General features: G+C 56.5%; 3 protein-coding genes across 3 annotated transcripts in view; 2 read left to right on the top strand and 1 right to left on the bottom strand.

The window, feature by feature from the left end:
* The first annotated feature begins 36 nt into the window (after window positions 1-36).
* Window positions 37-14,650, top strand: EPHA1 (EPH receptor A1). The gene is made up of 18 exons (XM_019632275.1): window positions 37-171; window positions 1,142-1,206; window positions 5,194-5,475; window positions 6,380-6,776; window positions 7,016-7,171; window positions 7,484-7,828; window positions 7,981-8,108; window positions 8,346-8,496; window positions 8,905-9,001; window positions 9,219-9,277; window positions 10,098-10,223; window positions 11,116-11,301; window positions 11,463-11,524; window positions 11,646-11,852; window positions 12,048-12,197; window positions 12,460-12,653; window positions 14,129-14,284; window positions 14,364-14,650. Exons 1-18 carry the CDS (start codon window positions 90-92, stop codon window positions 14,440-14,442), a joined length of 2,922 nt encoding a protein of 973 aa, XP_019487820.1. The 5' UTR covers window positions 37-89; the 3' UTR covers window positions 14,443-14,650.
* A 188-nt stretch (window positions 14,651-14,838) lies between these two features.
* On the bottom strand, window positions 14,839-22,754 carry ZYX (zyxin; the record flags this gene model as incomplete). The annotated part of the gene is made up of 8 exons (XM_019632280.1): window positions 14,839-15,404; window positions 15,972-16,092; window positions 16,950-17,128; window positions 17,245-17,414; window positions 17,552-17,672; window positions 21,725-22,195; window positions 22,290-22,382; window positions 22,533-22,754. Coding segments are annotated over 8 exons (1,482 nt in total), but the record flags the coding sequence as incomplete, so codon positions are not given.
* A 287-nt stretch (window positions 22,755-23,041) lies between these two features.
* Window positions 23,042-23,168, top strand: part of FAM131B-AS2 (FAM131B antisense RNA 2) — an 8,807-nt gene continuing 8,680 nt past the window's right edge. The window contains 2 exon segments of the mRNA XM_019632279.1: window positions 23,042-23,046; window positions 23,129-23,157. Coding sequence (XP_019487824.1) covers window positions 23,042-23,046; window positions 23,129-23,157 — 34 coding nt within the window.

Below are 23,168 nucleotides of genomic sequence, written 5' to 3'. Positions count from 1 at the left end.
CCCACCCCCGCCTGGCCCGCCCGGCTAGCCCTGTCCTCGAGACCTGGCTCAGCTGTCCCGACCGAGGTCCCAGGTCCCGGCCCGGCGCCATGGAGCGGCGCTGGCCCCTGGGGCTTGGGCTGCTGCTGCTCCTCTGCGCCGCACTGGCCCCGGGGGCGCGCGCCAAGGAAGGTACAGACCCCCGCCCCCAGCCCTTCCTCCCCAGGCTCGGCGGGCACCCTCCTCCAGGAGCCGGCATGCCTGAGGAGGCCTCTCCTTGCGCCCCTCTCCGGCGCTCTTGTTTTGTCCTGCCGCCAGGCTATCGACGGAGCAGGCCAATCTTTGGTCTTTGACCCCAAACAGCTGCTTTCCCGGGCGAGTCACCTCCGCCCCTGCTGGGCAGCAGTTTGCACCTGGGGGTGGGGTGCGAGGAAGCAGCGTCCAAACCCCCACCCCAGCTCTCTAGGGGCCCCTTTTGCACAGGTAGTCCCAGCCTCAGGTGCCCAACCCAGAGATCTGAACCCTCTGAAGTCCGAGACGGGAAGTCGCCTTATGCCAACCTAGGGACCCACCGCTGGGGGAACGGTTAGGACTCGGGGTGCAGGGGTTCCCAGCTGTAGAGATCAAGCCTTACATGTGAAGGCTTGCCCACCATCTTCAGCCCTGCTACGCCCACTTCCCAGACTCAGAACTATGCCTTGTACCCCACTCTACACCCCCAATCACAGGCAGAGCAGGCCCTTTGCCTGTGGGCAGCCTGCCCACCCAGGAATCCCCTCTAAGGTCCCCTGTCCACGTCCTACCCACTCATGACCCCCAGAGGCTGAGCAGGCACCCTTCCATTCTGCAGCGGATGGGTCCCCCCCAGAGTGAGAGGGTGCACATCTTCTGTGTGGCAGCTCTTCCTGACGCTTCCTGCGTTGACTTTGGTCAGAGAGCTAGCCTTCCAACCCTGGCTCCGCTCTGCCTTCCTGCCTTCACACTCCGGAGGAAGACAGACTAATTACTCCCGGGAGCTCTTCGCTTCTTCCTGGGAAGCCACAGCTGTTAGGAACAGGATGTGGAAGCCTGGGGGCTGGGGGCCCAGAGTGAGGAATGGGGGTTGCACATGGGGGGGCCTCCTCCCCCAGCGGTGACAGGCCCCTTTCCTCCACACCTTCAGTCACTCTGATGGACACCAGCACTGCCGAGGGAGAGCTGGGTTGGCTGCTGGACCCAGAGGATGGGGTAAGTGCTAGGGGAGGGAAGGACCCAGGACGGCTCAAGGCTGAAGGCCAGTGGGAAACGGGGTGGAGAGGTGGGTGGAGGAACGGAGAAAAGAGCTGGAAAAACTGGAAGTGTCTCTCGGGGAGGGGAGGTGAGTCAGAGCCTCCTGAATGGGACATGGTGGGGGGTGGGGGGGGTCAGGCTTCACCCCATGGGGAATGCTTCGGTACCTGGGTCCTCCCCTGCCTCCCCTGTGAGACAGGGCTGAAGACTCCTGAGACCTTGGTGGGAAAAGAGCCCACATTATGGGGAGGAAATGGACCCTCCTGGGGATGGTTCACGGCTGAGACCAAAACAGGAAAGTGGCCTCAATCTGAGGCTCATCCTTCCCAGTGTAGTTGTACTGATAGGTTCCAGGGGGTCAGGGAACCCCATAAAAGTGTATTCAAAGTTGGGTATTTGTGGGCATTTTTCTGGAGAGGAGAGCCAGTTTTCACCAAATGTTTCAAAGGGTCTGTGACTCTCCCAAAGTCAAAAGCTGCCCCAATGGAGGTCCCTGAGCCCTTGGCACCTCCCCCATCCTCCCCTGTGCAGGCACACCATGCATTCCAGCTGCTTGAGTTTATTCCAAGTCCCTTCTTTCCTTGGGTAGTCCTAAAACCCGGTGAGCAGAGGTAGGGTCTTCTAAGTCCTAGGGAACACCTTTCTGCCACTTAGCAGAGCTGCCCAGGAACCACAGGAGGCTGGCCCAGTTGCTTAAGCCTCCAGGTCTCTGGCCTCCGGCCTCTCTTCCCTCTGGTCCTGTTCTCTGGGAGGTCCCCTTTCCCCTTCCCTACTCCAGTAGGATTCAGGCCTCTATTTCTGGAGTTGGGGTGACTTGCTTTCTTTCCCTCTGGGTCCTTGGGTCCTGGCTCCATTCTCAGCTCTCCCACAGAGTAGCCTGTAATTAGAATTAATAGACTAAACCATAATGTATCCTACAGGAGGGGCTGCTTGGAAAATCCTGGATTAGGCCAGCCCTAATAGGCGCCCCATCTCATAAACCAGCTAATCACTCCACAAAAAGGGCTGCAGGTCCATCTGCTGGCTCTCACGGGCCATCGCTGTGCCCCTGCCACCTCCACCCAAATAACCCTTCCCTTAATTGGGCTGGTGTGGAAGCCAGCTCAGGCTGAACACTAAGAGGGCAAGAAGATAGCAGCAGCCTCACACTCCCACTGTGTCTACCTCGGCCCCTCCTCCTCCTCCTCTTTTCAAAACACACACACACACACACACACACTCACACTCACACTCTCACTCACACTCACACTCACTCACTCACTCACTCACTCACACTCAGGTCCAGGCTCCCCCAGGATGTACCCACACAGCAGCCAGTCCCGCCTGAGTGATAAGTGAAAGGATCCTTGTTGTTGATCCTGGGCAGCTGGTCCTCCCTATTGGTCACCGCTGGAACTGGGAGAAGCGAGTTACAGCTGGGAACATCTGCTTCTGGCTCCAGATGCAGTGGTGGCCATCTAGCTAATGAGCTGCACATTAACCACCCACCACCCTCCCACCTGCCCCCCATCACATGCCTTCCACTTGGCTTCCCCATCACAGCTTCCTCTTAAGAACAGGCTCTCGGCAGCCTTCTCTCATCCCAGCTTCAGTGCCTCGACACCCCCTTGTTAGGGAATTCAACTCGTGAATTCCCTAACATAATGCACAAATATGCCCCTGTCCCTCCCCGCCCCAAATTCATAGGTAATCGGGCTTTTTCCTGCCTTTTCCCAGAGCTGAGAGGAGCTATGAACGCCCCTGCGTTACCGTGGACTAAAAACCCTTGGGAAAGTGAGCTTTCTGAGGACCTCATGACCTCTTCTCTATAAAATAAGGGCATTGCCACCAAAATACCGATGGAATATTTTGTAGAATTTGGGAGCCTCTTTCATAAGTTCATTGGCCAGGGAAAATACTTAAGAATGGATGATACTTTTTTTGGAAAAAAGAATAATGAAATGGGGGGCTTGTCCTCCAGACACCAGAACATATGTGCATGAAATATAATTAAAGCGTGTGGCATTGCATAATAATACTTAGGTCAGTGGAACAGACTAGAAAGTTCAGAAACAAACCCACATATATAAGATTTTAGTATGTGATAGCAATGGAATTGCAAATCAATGCAGAAAGTCTAGGCTCATCAATAAATTGACAATTGGATGTGTACAATTTAAAAAAGAAAAAAGAAAAAGAAGATGGTAAAATTATGTCTCCACACTATAAACACAAAAATATAAATTCTAAGGCGATTAAAATCTAAACCTAAAAACCAAACCTACAAAAATATTAGGAGAAAATATAGAAGTTCTTTATAAGTTTAGGATGGGGCAGCTTCCCAAACAAAGCACACAACCCAAAAATCATAAAGGGAAAGGCTATATAGATGTTATCATATAAAAAGTTTTAATATATGTCAACATCAAAGACATTATTAGCAAAGTTAAGTGGCATGGCAGACAGGGAGAAACATACATTTCAAGCAAATGATTAATGTCTATAATATAAAAAAAATTATCCAAATGAACAATCAAAAAGATAACAACAGAATATCAAAGTTACAGATAATTGCATAAAAATACAAATAGCCAGTGAGCAAAAGAGAACATACTACCTCCTCTCAAAGAAATGTAAGTTAAAGGGGCAAGGAGCAGCGTTTTGTCTGTAAGATAGGCCAAAAGGAAGGAAATTATTAATATCCAGTGTTGATGAACTTTTGAGAAAATTAGCTCTCAGGCATTGTTAGTAGAAGTGTAAATTGATACCGTCTTTTTGAAGGACAATTTGACAGTATCTTGTAAAATGTATAACATGTTTACCTTTTGATATAGCAGTTCTACTCTTATTTATGTTTAACACACACACACACACACACACACACACACACACAGGAAAACGTTAAAACATTTCTCTAGAGGCACTGAAAATGGTCTGGAAAGTTTTACTCCAATTGTTAAGAGTGGCTCCCTCTCTGACAGTGGGCTGGATGGATGAGACAGCTTTCGCTTTTTAATATACGTAAGTTTTTGTTCTTTGATTTTTTTTTTTTTTTATAATAAGCACATAGAGGCATAGTGAGTAAGAGCATAAACTCTGGAGCCTAGAATATCTGGGTGCACTTCCCAGCTCTGCCTCTTCATAGCTGAGCACCTTGGGCAAGTCACTTAACCCCAGTGTGACTCAGTTTCCTCACAGTTTCCAGCTGTGACTAGCTCATGGTAAATACTACTAGTTCTAGCCGTTATCAAGTAAGTATAAACATTCTTTTTTTTTTTTTAGCTGAGCCACCCTGCCGCCTGTTGGCAGCTCAGCTCGGGCCGGGCAGCAAACCGCTGTTGCCCAGAGCTCGCACTCTTGAGCGAGCTCTTAACCAATTGAGCCACTTGGCCAGCCCTTTAAACATTCTTTTAATGTAAAAGAAATTAAAGGGGGTGGACTGGAGGGTGTCTACAAGTCCAGCTAACTCTGTCCGTTGTTGATTTTGATAGCGGTCATCACGAGAAGGCATATTGGAGAGGGTGACATTGCCCTCTACAGAAGAGTCTAGCCTCCTCCAAAAGCTCAGGGGCCTCAACATTAAAACACGCCTCTTCTCTGAACAAATAGACACAAAGGTTTTGTGAATGAGCTCTTGCTACAAAAGTCTGCCCTTGGGGTACTTGACAGCTCTGTTGATGAAATGGGTAAAAACTGGTGCTCATGCTCTTGCGATTGGAGTGGGCTAATCGAAGGGACCAGGGATGGGAAAGGAGCGTTGTCTTGTCCATCCTATGTCCAAATAAACCCCTGACTGTAACACAACCTACCATCTATCCTGGTCGCTGAGGGGTGGGGAGAGGCAGGACAAGGAGCATGAACTCTGGGGGGGACACTGACACCGGCTTCCTCACCATCAGCTCTAGAAAGTGAGGATTTGGGGAGCAGGTGGTGACTTGGAGTCTGACTCTGACTTTCCTCTCACAGTGGAGCGGGGTGCAGCAGATCCTGAATGGGACACCCCTATACATGTACCAGGATTGCCCAATGAACGAAAGTGGAGACACTGGCCACTGGCTTCGCTCCAATTGGATCTACCGTGGGGAGGAGGCTTGGCGCGTCCACGTGGAGCTGAGGTTCACCGTGAGGGACTGTAAGAGTTTCCCCGGGGGCGCCAGGCCCCTGGGCTGCAAGGAGACCTTCAACCTTCTGTTTATGGAGAGCGACCAGGACGTGGGCATTCAGCTGCACCGGCCCCTGTTCCAGAAGGTACTTCTACCCCTCGGTGGCATTTCGGTCCAGACCCTGATCCCTGCCTCACTGCTTCTCATGTTCCCGCTCAGTTTAAGAAAAAGAAGAAGGTGGTAGAAAGAGGAAGACAGCCTAGGTGTTGAGTCATGAAAGAAATCAGAAGAGCCGGAATTGAATGCTTTTTCTGTGGTGTCCCAACATTGGGCGTGTCACCTTAACCCCTCTGAGCTTTGGTTTCCTTGCCTAAGAATAGTGATAACAGTGTCGGCCTCGTCTACTGCACAGGCTTTTTGCAGGCATCCATTGAGATAACAGCTTGCTGTGGTGGAGGCCAGGAAGAGGTAGAGGTGTCTCAACTTTTCCAAATGTCAGTATCCATGGCGTGCTTGCGTGACATGTCCCCATGAGTCTTGCTGGAGTTGTATAAGAAGATAGCTCTTTGCAGGCTCTCTAATACCGTCCCTGTCTTTCCTACTCAAGAAAACATACCGGAAGTGCAGAAGTGTTCAGAGCATGTGATTGTAGGGTGTTCTCACATTTTTTTTTTCCAAAGAGAATATGTTGTAAAGTTTGTTATTAGTAATCAATGATGACACACTTTATGACTGATTACCCCATTGACACAGACGTGGGCAACACCTTCGAATAGCAGAAATTACGTGGGTTGCGATCCTGGCCCCATCAGGTAGCAGCTGTAGGATGCTCAGCAAGATCTCTAACCTCTCCTAGCCTTAGTCTTCTGTCAGTTAGCTGGGGGTGGCTACCCATCCCACCTCGCAGGGTTATTGCATGGACTCAACAGCCTAATGCATGTAAAATTCTTAGCTCCATCACTCACGTGTCATGAGCCCTCGGTTTCTGGGTGTGTATGTGATTCCTGTTACATGGTCGCTACCCCCGCACACACACACCTTCTTCCCAGGTAACCACGGTGGCTGCAGACCAGAGCTTCACCATTCAAGACCTTGCATCTGGCGCTGTGAAACTGAACATAGAGCGTTGCTCCTTGGGCCGCCTGACCCGCCGTGGCCTCTACCTCGCTTTCCACAACCTGGGGGCCTGTGTGGCCCTGGTGTCCGTGCGCGTGTTCTACCAGCGCTGTCCTGAGGCTGTGCACGGCTTGGCCCGATTCCCGGACACTCTTCCCGGACCTGGCGGGTTGGTGGAAGTGACCGGGACCTGCTTGCCCCATGCCCAGGCTGGCCCCAGCCCCTCGGGTGGCCCCCGCATGCACTGCAGTTCGGACGGCGAGTGGTTGGTGCCGGTGGGGCGGTGCCACTGTGAGCCTGGCTATGAGGAAGGTGGCGAGGGATGCCTTGGTAAGGAGACTTGGGGAAGTGGTGACAACCAGCAGGGGCCACTCGGGGGAGGGGGACAGTGTCAGGGGTGCCAAAGGAGGGAAGGAAGTCCAGGCTCCATCTCAGAGATTATTAAACTGAGTGTCCGAGGGCCCCAGGGAGACACATGCAGGGTGTTTCCGGTACGAGGGATGAGGAGGGGGCAATTTCTACCTGTAAAAACACTGGACAGCCATAGCTCTGCTGTATTGTCTCTCCAGCCTGCCCTAGTGGCTCCTACCGGGCAGAGATGGACCCACCCCATTGTCTCAAGTGCCCCCAACACAGCACAGCCGAATCTGAAGGGGCCGCCATCTGTACCTGTGAGAGTGGCTATTACCGAGCCCCCGAGGAGGGCCCCCAGGCTGCATGCACAAGTGAGTCCAGGGGCAGGGCCTAACCATCTGGGAGGAGGCACGGGACCTTTGCTGAGCCCGTGTGAGGGTGGGAATTTCCCAGAGCTTATCAGATATTGGGAACTGACTGTCCGGGATGTCACGTCAGACACTTAAAGTCCTTCTCCTGCCCCCTGCTCCCCCTGGAAGAATGCAGAGCCCCAGGTAAGCCACTTTTCCTCAGTAGGAATCAAATCTCCTGGTAAGGCCTTCAGAGGACTTCAGGAATCGGGGTGGTGGGGGGAGGCGGGGGCCCGCAGCTTAGCTCTGACTCATGGCCCCTTTCTCCCACAGGTCCTCCGTCGGCCCCTCAAAACCTGAGCTTCTCTGTTTCGGGGACTCAACTCTCCCTGCGTTGGGCGCCCCCAGCAGATATGGGGGGTCGCCAGGATGTGAGATACAATGTGGGGTGTTCTCAGTGTCAGGGAGCGGTGCTGGATGGTGGGCCCTGCCAGCCCTGTGGGGGCACTGTGCGCTTCTCCCCAGGGGCCAGCGGGCTCACCGTGCCTGCTGTGCGTGTCAGCGGCCTTGAACCCTATGCCAATTACACCTTTAACATTGAAGCCCAAAATGGAGTGTCGGGGCTGAGCAGCTCCAAGGCCGCCAATGCTTGGCTCAGCATCAGCATGGGGCATGCAGGTGAGGGGCTGGAGGAGGGACTGGGCCTGGGGGAAACCGGAAAGGCTGAGGGCCACAGGAACGAAGTGACGGAAGAGCAAGATGCAATCGGAAAGCCGCTCAAGTTACTTTCTCTTTCCTTCCAAATCCACTGGCACCCTCTGGACTCTCAGAGTCCCTGTTAGGCCTGTCCCTGAGACTGGTCAAGAAGGAGCCACGGCAGCTGGAGCTGACCTGGGCCGGGTCCTGGCCCCGTATCCCCAGTGGGAACCTGAGCTACGAGCTGCATGTGCTGAACCAGGTGAGGATGCAGCTGAAAGACAACCTCCGTGTCCCGGCCTGGCAACCCCAACATCCAAGCCTGGGGTGCAGAACGGAGGGAAACTGCCCAAAGGGAACCACATGGCTTTTTGGGGACAAAAGCCTACACAGAATCCTGCCCTGACCGTTCCCCGACCCTACGTGCCGCCACCACTGCCCATCACCTCCGGCAGGCCTAGCTCGGCATGGCCCCGTCAACACGCGTCCCCATCCACAGGATGAAGAGCGGCACCAGATGGTGCTGGAACCCAGGGTCTTGCTGACTGAACTGCAGCCAGATACCGCGTACATCGTCAGGGTCCGAATGCTGACCCCGCTGGGACCTGGCCCTTTCTCCCCTGACCATGAGTTTCGGACCAGCCCACCAGGTGGGTGCCTAACCTGTGTTCTGCTCCAAACACACAGGCACCTGTCATCCCACGAAGGCTTCTCAGGCCCTGTTCTACTCAGTGACCCTTCCTTTCTCTCCCTACACACACGCGGAAGCTGCATTGGAGGGAGAGCCCCGCACCGACTCACACCCCTCCGCCTAGTAATCTCAGACTCACCTTCCGATACTGGGCACTGCCAGCCAGCATCCCATCAGACCCGCTAGCTGCTCAGTTAGTGTTCGGCTGTGGGAAGCCCCTCCACGTGCTCTCATACACACACCCATCTCCCCAGTTAGGGGACACACACCTGAGGCCCATGGAGGGACCTGTTTCTGGGCTTGCTCTTTTGGCCTCCATCATCCCTGTGGACTCAGCCTCTCAGACTCGCTCACCCGTGTGCCACAGTTTCCAGGGGCCTGACTGGAGGCGAGATCGTGGCCATCATCTTCGGGCTGCTACTGGGCGTGGCGCTGCTGCTGGGGATCCTTGTCTTCCGGTCCAGGTGTTGCTCCTGCCCCTCCCCTGCCACCATCCTGGGTCCCTTTGTCTGGTCAGAAACCCCTGCATGAGGCCCCAACAACCCTCCCATTCCCTAGCACCAAGGTCCACTGTGCGCCAATCTTCACCCTGCACCCAGCCTGGAGAAAACTCAGCTGGAGCCCACTGGGCCCCTGAGGTAGTCCTGGGACCCTGAAGCAGCTGTCCCCGATCCCCCACAGGAAAAGTCGGCGGCGACGGCAGCAGAGGCAGCGTGATCGTGTCACCAACATGGACCGAGGTGAGTCAGCAGCACTTGTCTCTGTGTGTGTGTACGTGTTGGGAGGTGCCACTGGGATGGGACCGAGAGACCCACATTTGCTGGGCCAGTTTTGGGGGCACAAGTCGGCTCGATTATTGTCTCTAGCCTTCTTGTGTTTTGCCACCTAATTAACTTCGGTTAATTAACTTTGTACTGATAGCACCCCAGAGGCTCTGTGCAATTACCTGCTAGCTGTTGGTGCCACTATACCCACACCTGGGCTTTGGGCAGCCTCCCCATCCCGGCTGGCCAGGTGTGTGGGCTGAGGCTGGGTGGAAGGGCGGTTGCTGGGCAGCCTCCCTGACGTCCTCGGGAGGTATGTGGGCTTCCTGCTGGTCACTTCATTAGGTGCCCCACAAAAGGGAGAGTCTGCGATCCATCCAAGTCAGGGGGCGGCGGGAGGCACGTCTGGGAATGTGAATGAGGTGTGAGTGATTGGAGGAGTATGGGGAGCAGGGGTGAGGAGGAGGGGCAAAGAATTTGAAGCCTGGGTCAACAAGCCACAGGAAGATTGGGTAACCTGAGGCCGTGCACAGGCTTTTGGGTCTGGGTTCTGGCCCACTGCTCTGGCTGGGGGGTGAGGAGGCGGGAGCTTTGGGCATAGACAGGAGGAGGAAGAGCTGGCTGTGGAGGCTTTGTTGCTGAGGATAGAGACTTTCTCCCACTTCAGCCAAAACAGGACTCCCCAGGGAACAGCAGGCTGACAAGTCCGAGGTCTGCTGCCGGCCCCTCCCCCCCGTTACTCCTGAGCCCTGAAGTTGGGGCTCCTGTGGCTGAGCCTTTCCTCCTCTCCCCGCAGAGGACAAGCTGTGGCTGAAGCCTTATGTGGACCTCCAGGCGTATGAGGACCCTGCCCAGGGAGCGCTGGAGTTCACCCAGGAGCTCGATCCAGCCTGGCTGATCGTGGACACGGTCATAGGGGAAGGTGAGCCCTGCTGGTCCTTCTGTGTGGCCACACAGAGCTGCCAGCCAGCCAGCCGCTTCCTCCCGCCCCTTCCCTGCAAAGCCCAGCTGCCTTTGCTCTGGTCCAGGACCTCCCAGATGAGTTTCCTCTCTGCTCGACCCTGTCTCCTCCTTGAACTGCTGTGGTCATTGTTATAGCCCACTTATCGAGTGTCCTGGAGTAGCCCCCGTCTCATACACAATCTGCTCCTGTGGTTACGGAGTTTCTGATAAAGAGCATTAAACACATCACCTTTGTCAATTGTCGGCCGCTGCGCCCAGGCTCAGGCTCTTCTCAGCTAGTTCCCAAACGTGGGAGAGTCTCAGAGCCTCCCTCACCCCACATTCCACCCCATCAGGGCCCAGTGTCCTTGGGCTGCCCTGATCCTTGGGTCACCAGGGGAAATGGATCTGAGGAGAGAACAGAGCTTGGCAGTGTCCTTGCTGATTGTGTGGCCAAGCCAGCCAAGCTGTGACCAGAGGAACTTGCGGAAGAGAGGCAGCTATGGTCAGCCTCCCCAGTCATTTGTGTGCTGGCCCAGGACCAGTCTGCCCTCCGTGAACACGCCCCAGTGCCACCGCCTAGCATCCACTCACTCAGCATTTACTGAGCACCCACTGTTAGCCAAGAACTGTGCTACCCTAGAGGCAGTGCTGAGCAGGTTCCAGAGCTGCACTCCTGTCCCAGAGTCCTGTCCCCTTCCCTGGGAAGTACAGCCTAGCTCTTGTCCCACAAAGGGCAAGCCAGGTTTCTGATCCAGAGAAGAAAAGAGACCTGGGGCCCTGGAGGGTATCGCTGCCTGTCCCCTGGGGTTGGGGGTGGCCGGGAACCTGACAGTGCATTGAGCTATGACCTTGTTTTCTTTTCCCCCTAGGAGAGTTTGGGGAAGTGTATCAAGGGACCCTGAGAATCCCCAACCAGGACAGCAAGACAGTGGCCATCAAGACCTTGAAGGACACATCTCCAGATGGCCAGTGGTGGAACTTCCTTCGAGAGGCAACAATCATGGGCCAGTTTAACCACCCTCATATTCTGCACCTGGAAGGCGTTGTCACAAAGAGTATGAGGCGTGGGCTTGAGGCGTGTGGGGTCGGGGAAAGACGGGGTGAGCCACTGGACGTGGAGGGGAGATGTGTTGCCAAGGGCAGGAGGCTTGGTTCTGGTGGTTCTGGGTGGAGATGGGGTAGAGGCTGCCATGGTGACATACGCTTTGTGTCTCAGGAAAACCCATCATGATCGTCACCGAGTTTATGGAGAACGGAGCTCTGGATGCCTTTCTGAGGGTGAGGAGGACAGAGGACCAGCTGGGAGGGGGGATGCATCACGGACCCCTGGGTATTAGCTCCTGGTCCCGGAAGAGACGACCCTGCCCACCCCCTAACCCGCCCACTCACCCTGCGGCAGGAGCGGGAAGACCAGCTGGTGCCAGGACAGCTGGTGGCCATGCTGCTGGGCATTGCATCTGGCATGAACTACCTCAGTGACCACAGTTACGTCCACCGGGACCTGGCCGCCAGGAACATCTTAGTGAGTCAGAGCCTGTGCTGCAAGGTGTCTGACTTCGGCCTGACCCGCCTCCTGGACAACTTTGATGGCACCTACGAAACCCAGGTGAGAGTCCCGTGCTCACCGCATACACATTCACACCACAATTCATGCCACACCTGCGGGCGCACGTGCACAGTGAGTGTGGGATGCATTCTCCTATGGACACGATGACTTCCCATCCCTTTCCCACGGGTGTTTCTCTCACCCTTCCTCCGTGCCCTGAAACACACCACCTTTCTGTCCCACGTGCCCTGCTAGGGAGGAAAGATCCCCATCCGATGGACTGCCCCTGAAGCCATTGCCCAGAGGATCTTCACCACAGCCAGCGACGTGTGGAGCTTTGGGATTGTGATGTGGGAGGTGCTGAGCTTTGGGGACAAGCCCTACGGGGAGATGAGTAACCAGGAGGTGAGCCTGCACTCCTCACGCCAACCTGCCCCCCACATCCTCTCATGGCTCTTTCCTGCACGCAGCCTTGTTTCTTCTTCCTGACCCACAGCTCTTCTGCCCTTCTGTCTCCTCTGGTCCCCTTCGCCTCACGCCCTATTCTGTGAACTACCGGTTGGGAGGTTTAGAGGCTCCATTGCAATGATCTTGCGTGAACAGTAATTAGCTGTGGGCCCCCACGTTAGCTTCCTACCTCGGGCCTCCCTCCCCTGCCCTGCTGCAGGTAATGAAGAGCATTGAGGATGGGTACCGCCTGCCCCCTCCCGTGGACTGCCCTGCCCCTCTCTATGAACTCATGAAGAACTGCTGGGCCTATGACTGTGCCCGTCGGCCCCCCTTCCACCAGCTGAAGGCACATCTAGAGCAGCTGCTTGCCAAGCCCCACTGCCTGCGGACTATTGCCAACTTCGATCCCAAGTAACTGTGCTGGGGAGGGCAAGGGGATTTGGAGGGCAGACCTGGGAGACGGCAAATGGGCATTCGGTCGTGTCCACTAGGGGGAGGGCCTGCAGAGCTCCGGACGGAGTCCAGCATATGAGGCAGGACCACAGCCTGCACCCTCGGGGAGAGTCCGCCCTGATGGAAGAGGTGCTCTCCTGCCCTGGGCAGCTCAAGTTTGATAGAAGATAGGAAGCAAACACTGAGATGGAAAGCAGATAGCAGCAGGGCTTACAAGCTGATACCTGCCCCAGGGAGCTTGGATGCTTAGATTGGAGTGAGGAAGACAGAGAGCCTGGCAAGTGATGGACAGTGGGATGTCCATCATGACAGGGGAGCAGCCTTGTGGGGTCTGGGAAGGCTCCCAGATCACGTGGCCAGCATGGGTTGGGGAACTGAGGGCAGGCTGATTGCAAATAGCAGGGTGACGGCAGCACCCACTTCAGGGGCCGTGGCCAGAGATGAAGGTGGAGAGGTGGCAGGGTCAGTACAAGGAGAACCAGCTCTGCTGAGAAGGTTGGGCTTTATTGAGCACAGGGAGCTATTAACCAATTTTTAAAAGCTGGTCATGGGAGGTACACGTTCAGAATTGCGTTTTACCAAAAATATTGCCAGGATGTGGAGAAGGAACTGGTGGTGGCGTTGAGGCGGGGGAAGACAGAGGAGGCTGGGCTTCAAATGCTTGATCGGCTAAACCAGCCCTGGTGAGCTGGCTTCCGTATCAAACCACCATATATAACCTTGTTTCTGAGAGAAAATGTGCTCCAAGGTCCAACTTTTGAAACTATCTTTTGGAGCACAACTCCCTTGTACACTGGAGACTGCATGTGCTAATCTTTTTGGAATGTTGGATGTTTTTTTTCCCCCAGCAGATTTACTTTGCTAATGGTTTTTGGCTCTGGCTGGCTTGAGTACAGGAACACTCATTGTATTGTAGGTGTCAGAGAGCAAGAATAACAGCCAAGGTTGGAGGTGGCAAGCAAGGGGCTGCTCCCAGAAGTCAACGGGCCACCCTAAAACGAGGCAGGACCACCCCTGGCTTCTGGAGCTCTGCTCTCTTGCCTTCTGCTTCCTCTCAGTGGGGATGGTGGATGCTTTTGTAGCTTAACTGGCAATTCTAGTGCAGATGGGCTTGTGGTATGCTTGTGTTGGGGCTTTCAGGGCAGCCACCTCCTCCAGGTCTATCAGTGTAGCCAGACTGTCAGCCTGCCCACTGTTGTGAGCATGCCAGGAAGTAGGCCAGGAAATGGGCTCACAGACAATAGCCGGGCTAATCCACAAAGTCTAGATAATCTCTTTGCTCAGACACCAAATTCCATTTTGGCTGCCATGCTCACAGGCTGAGCCCCGGGTTCTCAGGAACGCTGGTGGGTGGGCTGGGCTGGGCATGGGAAGGCCCAAGACAGCCCCTGCTTGCATTTCCAGTGTGACTGAGGTAGCCCATGTCCTCACAGGGTGACCCTGCGCCTGCCCAGCTTGAGTGGCTCAGATGGGATCCCCTATCGAAGTGTCCCTGAGTGGCTGGAGTCCATCCGCATGAAACGCTACATTTTGCACTTCCGCTCAGCCGGGCTGGACACCATGGAGTGTGTGCTAGAGCTGACGGCCGAGTGAGGACTCTGGGGGCCGGGCAGGGGAGGGCTGCTAGGATTGAGCTCACACACTCATGACCCCTTTGCTTGCCCACAGGGACCTGGTGCAGATGGGGATCACGCTGCCAGGACACCAGAAGCGTATTCTTTGCAGTATTCAGGGATTCAAGGACTGAGCCGTCCCTTCCCCCCAACACTGTCCTCAGGGAGCAAAGATGGGGCCATGGTCACTCATGCCCCCTCCCTCAGCCCCCCCAGGCCTTGGTGCTTGCGTCTCCTGCCTCCTCTTCCCTGACGAACTGGCCTCTGGAGCCTGGGAGCCTATTTGTTTTAAAAAGGGACGTGGGGGTAGAAGTAAAAAGGTAATTGTGGGAGGGAGCTGGGGAAGGGTTTAATATATATACATTATATATATATATACATATATATATATACATATACATATATATTTTTGTAAATAAACAGGAGCTGAGTTTTCACCTGTACCCCTGGTTTTTTCCTCCCCCCACCCCCCTGTCTCCTCCATCCCTCCCTTGAGGGCAGTAGCACAAAAAAAGTCAATTGCTAAGATGTCTGGAAAACAATGTTTTTAATTTGTAGCTACAGCCAGCACCTGGCAGCACGGGGGCGGGTGCAAATGTCCAGGCCAGTCAGCCCAGCCCAGCCCAGCCCAGCCTCCCTGAGGGTCAGGGCTGCTCCTGGCCCTAAGAAAGCAGAGTAGACGCTGCTCGGGGGGGCCAGCTGGGGGCATTGGTGCAGCAGTGAAAGCAGCAGCGCTCAACCTGGTGCCCTCTCAGGTGGGGTACCTGGAGGATGGTGCAGAGGACAGGAAACCCCAGGCTGGGACTCTGCAGTCCAGGCCTGTTGGGGCCCTGGATTCAGGACGTGGGCTACTGGGTGGGTTTTGGAATGGAGGAAAGGGCTAGGCATCAAAAGTAATGGAGGGGTCAGGGCAAGTGAAGAGGCGGGTGGTTTCAGTGTGGGTGGTCCGCTGATGGGGAATGGACTCGCGGTGGAAAGGGCCAGTCCTCACTCAGGTCTGGGCTCGGGCAGTGTGGCACTTCCGGCAGAGCACGTGGCCGTCCAAGGGGAAGCAGCCATTGTCGTCCGCCTCAATGGACAGCGCCTTCCCACAGTCCTGGGAGGGAGGAACAGGAAGAACACCCTGGTGGAAAAGGCCCCTGTGCACCCCACACACCCCCATTTTTACATGAGGAAGGCCAAGTGCCTGTCAAGTAATGGCCCAGAGCAGGCGTCCTCGTTGTCTGGTTTCCCCGGTCCCCCGCCGACAGCCACTCCAGTCCTATCCCCAAGTCTTCTCCCGCAGGAAGGTGGGCAGTGGGCGGAGCTGCTTCCAAAGCGTCCACCCCAATAAAGGATGTGGGGCCACTCCCACCTGTCTCGCCTCCATTCTGGCTCTTCTCTTTTTAGTCTGAGACCCCAACCTTGCCACAACAAAGCACGGCACCCTCCCCTCCCATTGGTCAGTCCCCTTTCTTGGTTTATCCGCAGCTCAGTGACCCCACAAACACCCCACCCCACCCCCCTTTCCTGCAGTGATGGAAGCATCTGGGCTGGGCGGGCCTGGACTGTGCCACTGGTCACCCTCAAAACTACATCGATCTCCAGGCTGGCCATGTCCACCACCTGGTCAGTGAGCAGCGTCCCACCACCTCCCAGCCCTGGGGGCCACAGGGACACTGACCTCACACCTGTAGCACTTCATGTGGAAGTTCTTGTCCAGAGCAACCACTCGCACGGTCTCCTCGCGGCCAGGCTCAGGCATGATGGGCTCCGCACAGACGGAGCACCTGGGTGCATACTGCCTGGAGGGCGACAAGTGGGGCACGGGTCAGGACGGGGCGAGGGGTACCTGGGCTTTCGCCGGAGCGCAGGGAGAGGAGATGGTGGTGGCGTGGCAACGGGCACACTTCTTTGCCCGTTTTCCCCCACATCTCAAGGTGGAGAAAGCCCAACAGAAAGGCCTAAGACCGGCCACCCTAACTGAAATTTCCCACCTTCCCCTCCCAAAGCCTCATCCACCCAGGACCCCCTGCCATATCCACACTGCAGTGCCTGCAGAAAGCACACCAAGGGGTGCCCCTCTCGTCCCATCCCTGCAGCCCTGACCCTAGCCCACCCTTCACACCACACCGGTCGCTCTGCCTGACTGCTGGGACGTACAGAGGGACATCAAGTCCTGGCCGCCCAAGGTGGAATCCTGAAAACGCACACCTCAGACAGGGTGGGAGCCAGAGCCTGCAGTTTCCTTGTACCCCACTTTAGCCACATTGCGGGATTTTGCCACAGGCCTAAGCAAGTAGCCACCTTGTAAATACTGTTTCTAGGGGGAACCCTGAGTTCCAAACAAGCCGATCTCCAAAGGAACGTTCAGAACCTGGCCCGTGTGTGAAACGAAGTCACTCCAGCACATGTTGCTGAATATAAGACCACACCCAGAAGCAGCCGGGGACTGGCCAGCAGCAAGACACGCTACCCAGGCCTAGGGACATCCAGACAACTAAGTCCAGATGGATTGGTCTCTGCCATCTATAGATAGGTTGTGAGGCCAGAAAGCAAGGCCAGGGGTCTGCAGCTGTCCTGGGGTCAGGGGGTCAGCGGCTTGCAGACAAAACACAGTTGGGCCCGGAACAGAGCGCAGAAGGGGACGGTGGGTCCTCACTTGTGGTAGTCAGGGACGCAGTGGGGCCGGTTGGCCTGATCCACAATGAAGGAGGTGCCCTCGAGGGGGCAGGCACAGACCACACAGGTGAAGCACTGCGGGTGGTAGGCTTTGCCTGTGGCTCTCAGCATGCGGTCAGTGATGGGCTGCCCACAGGTGTTGCACTTCTCCAGGGTGTCCTGAGGAGGTAGCAGTGGGAGGTTGGCTGGGAACTGGCACCCAGCAGCAGGTCTGCCCCACAGCCGTCCCAGCCCCTGGCTGAGCCAGCCCCTGCCCCCGGCCCCCCCAGACTCACAGTATAACAGCCCTCACAGTACGGCGCCCCCTCCAGGCTGTAAAACTGCTGTCCTTGCAGCTGCCGCTCACACTGATGACAGGTAAAGCAGGTGATGTGGAACAGCTGCCCCAGAGCGCGAACTGCGGGCTGTGCACGTGCCAGGGGCTGGTGACACCGGCCACAGGACTCTGGGAAGGGCAGGGAAGATCGAAATAAATAGGAGGGAGGACATAAGCTTGCAAAGGATCAGCTGGCTCAGACAGGGAGTCGACAGCCACACAGTCACAGAGGGGGAGACGTCCCAACGGGTGGGCGGTGGGCTCACCACTGACGGCCACGTTCTGCTTCTGAGGATATTCCATGTCCTCCATCAGCTGCTGGGTCAGCTGCTCCAGCTCCTCCACCTCCTTCAGGGTCAGAGGCCCTGGAGCCCCAGGGGAGCACACCTGAAACCCCAACATTTTCTTCACTCTCTCAAGGGTCACCCCCTTCAAGAACATTCCGCAGCCAGCTAGCTATCCACCCTCTCCCAAGGACTACCTCACACCCACATTTCCCAGACGCTCAGGTTTGACCCTGAGAGTTCCCTCCCCAACCCCAGCACCACACCAATAAGGGGGAGGGGATGCCCCTTCCACCCACTTTGCCCAAACCCCCCTGGGCAGCCACAGACAGGCCAGGATGGCTGAGCGGACGGAGGCCACACACATAGCAGCAGCTCAGGTCACTGAAGCACCGAACACACCAGGCCACGCGTCAACTCCACAGAGCATGCGCATACATGGCCCCCCACAGAAGAGGTCGGCACACGACGGCGTGTGAACCCAGGTGCACACACACCTACCCGTCCCGCCTGCTGCTGAGCAGCCCTGTCAGCGTGAGGATACAACACAGGCGGGAATCACAGGTTAAACCCTCAGAGCTGTCTGCAGCAGCCCAGCCCCCAGCCCCCCACACAGAGGTCCTGAGGTCCCTCCAGAGAGAGGGGTTCCAGGCTACCTGACCTCACTTCCTCCCCGGTAGGCCTCAGAGAAGGGCCTGTCCTAGGCCAGCTCACCCCTTCTATTTAGGGGATCCTGAGAGAGCTAGGGATGGGGACGGGGTGAGGTTAGGGGCACTGCAGGAGAAGTACCTGAGAAGTACCAGGAGGTCTGTCTGTGCCAGGGGCCATCTGACCTGCACCAGCAGTGCCATGAAATGCTCCAACAGAAACACTGGTGGGTCTTCTGTTACTGGGTAAGTCCACGCACGACTGTGGCCACTGAATGTCCTGACTGCCCATGCCTTCATTCCCCGAACACCTGAAGCCTGTCGCCCAGCTACCTCCCCGCACTGCCATCTTGCCCTCAGCCCGGGGCCCTCCACCCTCACCCCATCGGTAGCCAGCCTGGGAAGCAGACTCACGGAAGCCCCAGCTCTTAGGCATTTTCCCGGTAGACTCCTGCCACCTCCTGCCCTTAACTGTGTCCCCTCTGAGTCCCCTCTGCAATGGAAGCATCACCTTTCCTCTCCCAATTTTCCTTTCCCTTGGGGACAGAGGAAAGGGACTCAGCCAGCCCTTGCTCTCTGGTGCCACTTTAAAAGTCTGTTCCATTCTTTGAAGTAAGAACTATTCATATACATCAGCTCTCCGTGGGTTTCCACGCTCCTTCAGGGCACACTCCATCCGCTCGTTTTCCCTCTGCCTGCCAGCATCTGTGTCACAGCTTCAATCAACGTCCATGGCACTCAGACCTCTAGCTCAACCCCAGTGGCTCCAAATGCCCCTCCATCTCAAGCACCTTCTACCATGGGTCACCTTGGACCTGAGATTCACGGTTCTGACCCGGCCCCGCCAAACATACCTCCTCTCCCCCTTCCCCATTGATACCCGCTGTAGGAACCTACACAGAAAGGCTTTCATTCCTGGCCTCTCAACGCTCTCCATGTGTATCCCCCCATCACCCCAACCAGCCTGGCCCCCTTGACCATCTCTCTCTACAAGGCTCTCCCAGCCACTCTTGCCACCGTCAGGCACCATCGCTTATCTGGTCCAACCTCAAGCCCAGGTCATGCCACCACCCACTTCCTGCTTCTGCCTCTGAGCTGCAGAAAGTAAGTGGGGCGAGTTCACAAAACACTGCAGGGCCCTCCGTGCCCTCCGGTCCCAGCTCGGCTGTCAGTCACCTTCCCCACAGCAGCTGTTCCAAACCTTTCCATGTCCTCCAGCCCCAACTGCTTCGCCCCTCGCTCACTGTCACCGATGACCTCATCTCCTACATGACTGAGAAGATGGAAGCCAGCCAGCTCCACCGAAAACACTGCGGTGACACTGTCCTTGCTCTCGGCCACGGGGGGAGAGGGGGCTGTCACCACCTCTCCTCCAGGACTCCTCCTCTCTGATTCTTCCTCCTGGTTCACACACATACCTGAGCCCTCCTCCCCTAACTTGAAACACACACACAGTCCGTTGTCGTCGTGTGTCCCCCCACCCCCCCCCGTAGTCCACCTCCCTGCCAACCTCTTTCAGCAGGGTAATGCAGCAATTCCATCTTTCTCACCGCCACTCGGTTCTCAACTGCTTTCACCGTCCCCACCACAGGGCACAAACGGACCACCCCACGGCCATCGAGGACAACCAGAGTCAAATCTCTGGCCTTATTTTAGTTCTCATCCCCCTCAAGGCCCCACTGGAGAGCGGCCTCAGCCACCACTTCCTATCCTTTGAGATTCCACCCTGACAGATGATGCCCCTCCTGCTTCCTGCATTCTTCCCGTCCCACCTGACCAACACGAGCATCACCCAGGGTTCCTCCCAAGCCCTCAGCGCCTCCTGCGGAAGCGCGCCCTGAGCCACCTCATAGCCCTGCCTGCTTCAGTACCGCTGCACATGACAACCCCGGGTCCAGGGCTCTCTCCTGAAACCCAGTTCTCCATTTCTAACTGAATGACAGTTCCAGCTGAAGGAAAAGTCCTCCTGGAATGAGTTGCTCAACAGGCTGACAGCTGGACCCCTCCTCTTCCCGTCCAAACCATTTCCCCTTCTGGACTTCTCTATTTTGTCAGCAATACCGTCATTCCCCAACACACCCAGGCATATTTTTTTTTACCCCTCCCCCCTCCTCTGCCAACTGCTGATAAGTGACCACGTCCTGGAGGCATTTCCTTTGCTCTCAGTGGGATCCAGAAGCGAATCCCTACACATCATTCACCTCCTACCTCTACTCCACACCTCTGCCAGAAACACTTCCCAAAAGCTTCCAAAAGCATGGCTGTCATCAGTCCCCTGACCCAGCCACAGGCCACTCAAAAACCCTGAGGGACTCGCCGGGACTCAGGCTCCCTTCGTGCGGTGCGCTGTTTCATTTCCTCCTCCCTCAAGCCCCCATCCACCTTTGTATAGCTCTATAATGTCCCAGAATAACCTACTTTCTCTTCTCCAAACACCCTGGTGTCTTCGTGCCCTTGAGTTTTGTTCATGCAATTCCCACCTCAGTGCCTTTCCCTCTCTCTGGATTCTTCCGTCCCACCATCCTTCAAAGCACTCCAACGCCATGCCGCCTTTCCTAACTTGCCAGCCCCATGCGGACTCCCTGTTCGGAGTTCCTGTAACACAGGATTCTTCACAACGCTTTGGCACTTTTGCATATCCTCCTAGCCTGTGCCTGCACACACAGACACAGACATTCCTCTCATCAGTTTACTCTGTGGCTGGTTGGACTAGATGACTATCAGGGTCCCTTCAACTCGGAAGCTCTCATCTCCTGAACTAGAAGGCAGGGATGGTCAGGCAAAAATGATAACTTTTCTATTTTGAGCATTCATGTGCTAGATCAACAAAACCCCAGCCCCTTCTATGCGTTAGCTCCTTAATCTTCACAACCATTGTACAGCGTGGATAGTGTGATTTGAAAGATGGGGAAACGGAGGCTCAAAGTTCACGTCACTTGCCTAGGGTCCTGTGAGATGGGGAACGGGAAATTCTATCCCAGGTCCACCCAGCTCCCTCAGGCTTAACCTCTTTGAGAGATCTCTTCCATCCTGAGCACAGAGCACAGTGCCTGGCACTCGGCAGAAGCTGGCTCAGCCACTGTTGACTAATGCAGCGACTGTTATCCCCAGATGGGCCCTTGGGCGGTGAGAGCGCTCAGACGAGCAGCGAGATTAACTCAAGAATCCAAGACGGGGGAAGAACCAAGATTGGACGGGTGATGATCTCATCCCTCACCTTTAACATTCTGGGGCAGGATGCAAAGGAAGGTCCACCAAATCCTCCTTCTAATGTACAGCCTATCCTGCTCTCCCACGCCATCAGGCCCCACCCAGCCCCCCAGCCCTGCCAGGCCCTCCTCCAGAAGATCTCTCTCTTACCACAGTCCCAGCAGTCCACCCCGAGAGGCTGGAAACTCCTACCCCACCACCCGCACTGGACTGCTCTTGGGCCTCCTCCTCTGGCTCCTGACTTACCCTCCTGCCCCCAGCCTCCAGGTCTTAGCCTAGTCCTCCCGCTCTCCCTCACCTGGTTTTGGTTTTGAGCCGGTGGGGGCACTGGGTGCTGCTTCTCCTGCACTCGGGGCTTCTCCCGCTGCTGAGCATAGGTGAAGCTGGGAAGCTGAGGGGAGCCTGTGCCAGCAGAAGAGGGAGCTGGAAGGGGCCCCAACTTTTGACTGGGCTGTGACCCGGGTCCACCTGGGGCTCCAGGACTGAACTTGGGAGCCACAGGAGTAAACTTGGGCGTCACTGGAGAAAACTTAGGGGCTGGAGATGGGGCCGGGGGACCTCGAGGCTGACTATTAGCCAAAGGCACAGGCTGAGGCTGAGGCTGGGGCTGGACATGGAGCTGGACGTGAGGCTTGGCCTGGGGCTGCGGCTGGGAGCTGGTGGCAGCCTTCCAAGGAGGCAGGGGTGCCGTGCCCCCAGCTGCAGGCTTAGTACTGGTCTTGGGAATGAATGGAGTGGCGACCGGTGGGGGTACATATCCAGATGACACCTGCAAGGGAAGGCGGAGGGGAGAGAAGTGCCATTGGGGGGGGGCGCCCCTCCAAGTTCTGTCCCTACTCCTTTCCTCCTCGCCTGTTCCTTACCCGGGCTTTGAAGGGATCATTCCTGGTCATGTCATCCAGCAGCGAGGACAAAGAGTCTATCTCCAGATCAATACTGCTCACCTTCTCCCTGGGCTAGAGATCAGGGGTCAGGGCACCCATTCCAGTCCTCCATCCCCACCCCACTCCATCAGAACAGAGGTGCAGAGGAGGGTCAGAAGAAGGGACCCTCCTCTCCTTCCCTTGGGGTGTCCCTGCGAAGCTGCCCATCCCAGGCCTCCATACCTGTGGTGGGAGGGGACTGGGGGCATCGTGGCCTCCCTCCTCCTCCAGCGGAGGCGGCGGGGAAGGAAAGATCTCCTCCTCCAGAGGTGCAGGGGGAAACAGTTCCTCGATCGGAGGAGGGGGCGGTGGAAAGGCACCTCCCAGGGTGCCCTCCGCATCGTCGCCATCCCCAAGGAGGGGAGGGGGGGGTAAGGGCAAGTCTGGAGTAAGGAGAGAGGGCAGTCAGCAAGGGCCCCTCTACCCTTGCCCGAGTTCCCCTCCTTTCACAGCTCGAAGCCCCAACCCAAGAACTCTCCTGGGGGTTCCGGGGCGTGCGGGAAGGCAAGGGGGCGCAAGACCCCCCTGGGAACACAGGGTCAGGCAGGCCGGGGGCTCGGCGCAGCTCCCGTTACGCTTTTGGAAAACGGACCCGGAGGGGAACGTTCGTGCCCCGCATTCCCGCCTCCCACCCCCAGGCGAAGGACTTGGACCGGCCCCAGGAGCCCTGGCTCCCGGCCACGAGCTCCACGATGAGGTAAGAACATCTGCTCGGGACAGGGTGGCTGCGCCCAGCCCCCTCCGCTGCCACATTTCCAGACACCCCGAAATTCTCGCAGCCGCGGCCCCCTGCCCGGCGCCCGCCGGGGTCCAGCCCCC

Source organism: Hipposideros armiger, unplaced genomic scaffold (genome assembly GCF_001890085.2).
Source record: "Hipposideros armiger isolate ML-2016 unplaced genomic scaffold, ASM189008v1 scaffold_1116, whole genome shotgun sequence".
Lineage (NCBI taxonomy): Eukaryota > Metazoa > Chordata > Mammalia > Chiroptera > Hipposideridae > Hipposideros > Hipposideros armiger.
The sequence above is the reverse complement of the archived record's forward strand: the minus strand, read 5'-3'. Positions and strand labels throughout refer to the sequence as shown.

Bases quoted from the DNA above. Each gene is read 5' to 3' on its own strand.
- EPHA1 (XM_019632275.1), top strand. From the start codon at position 90: ATGGAGCGGCGCTGGCCCCTGGGGCTTGGGCTGCTGCTGCTCCTCTGC. The intron at 9,002-9,218 runs GTGTTGCTCCTG...GATCCCCCACAG, and splicing joins ATCCTTGTCTTCCGGTCCAG to GAAAAGTCGGCGGCGACGGC. The intron at 11,525-11,645 runs GTGAGGAGGACA...ACCCTGCGGCAG, and splicing joins CTCTGGATGCCTTTCTGAGG to GAGCGGGAAGACCAGCTGGT.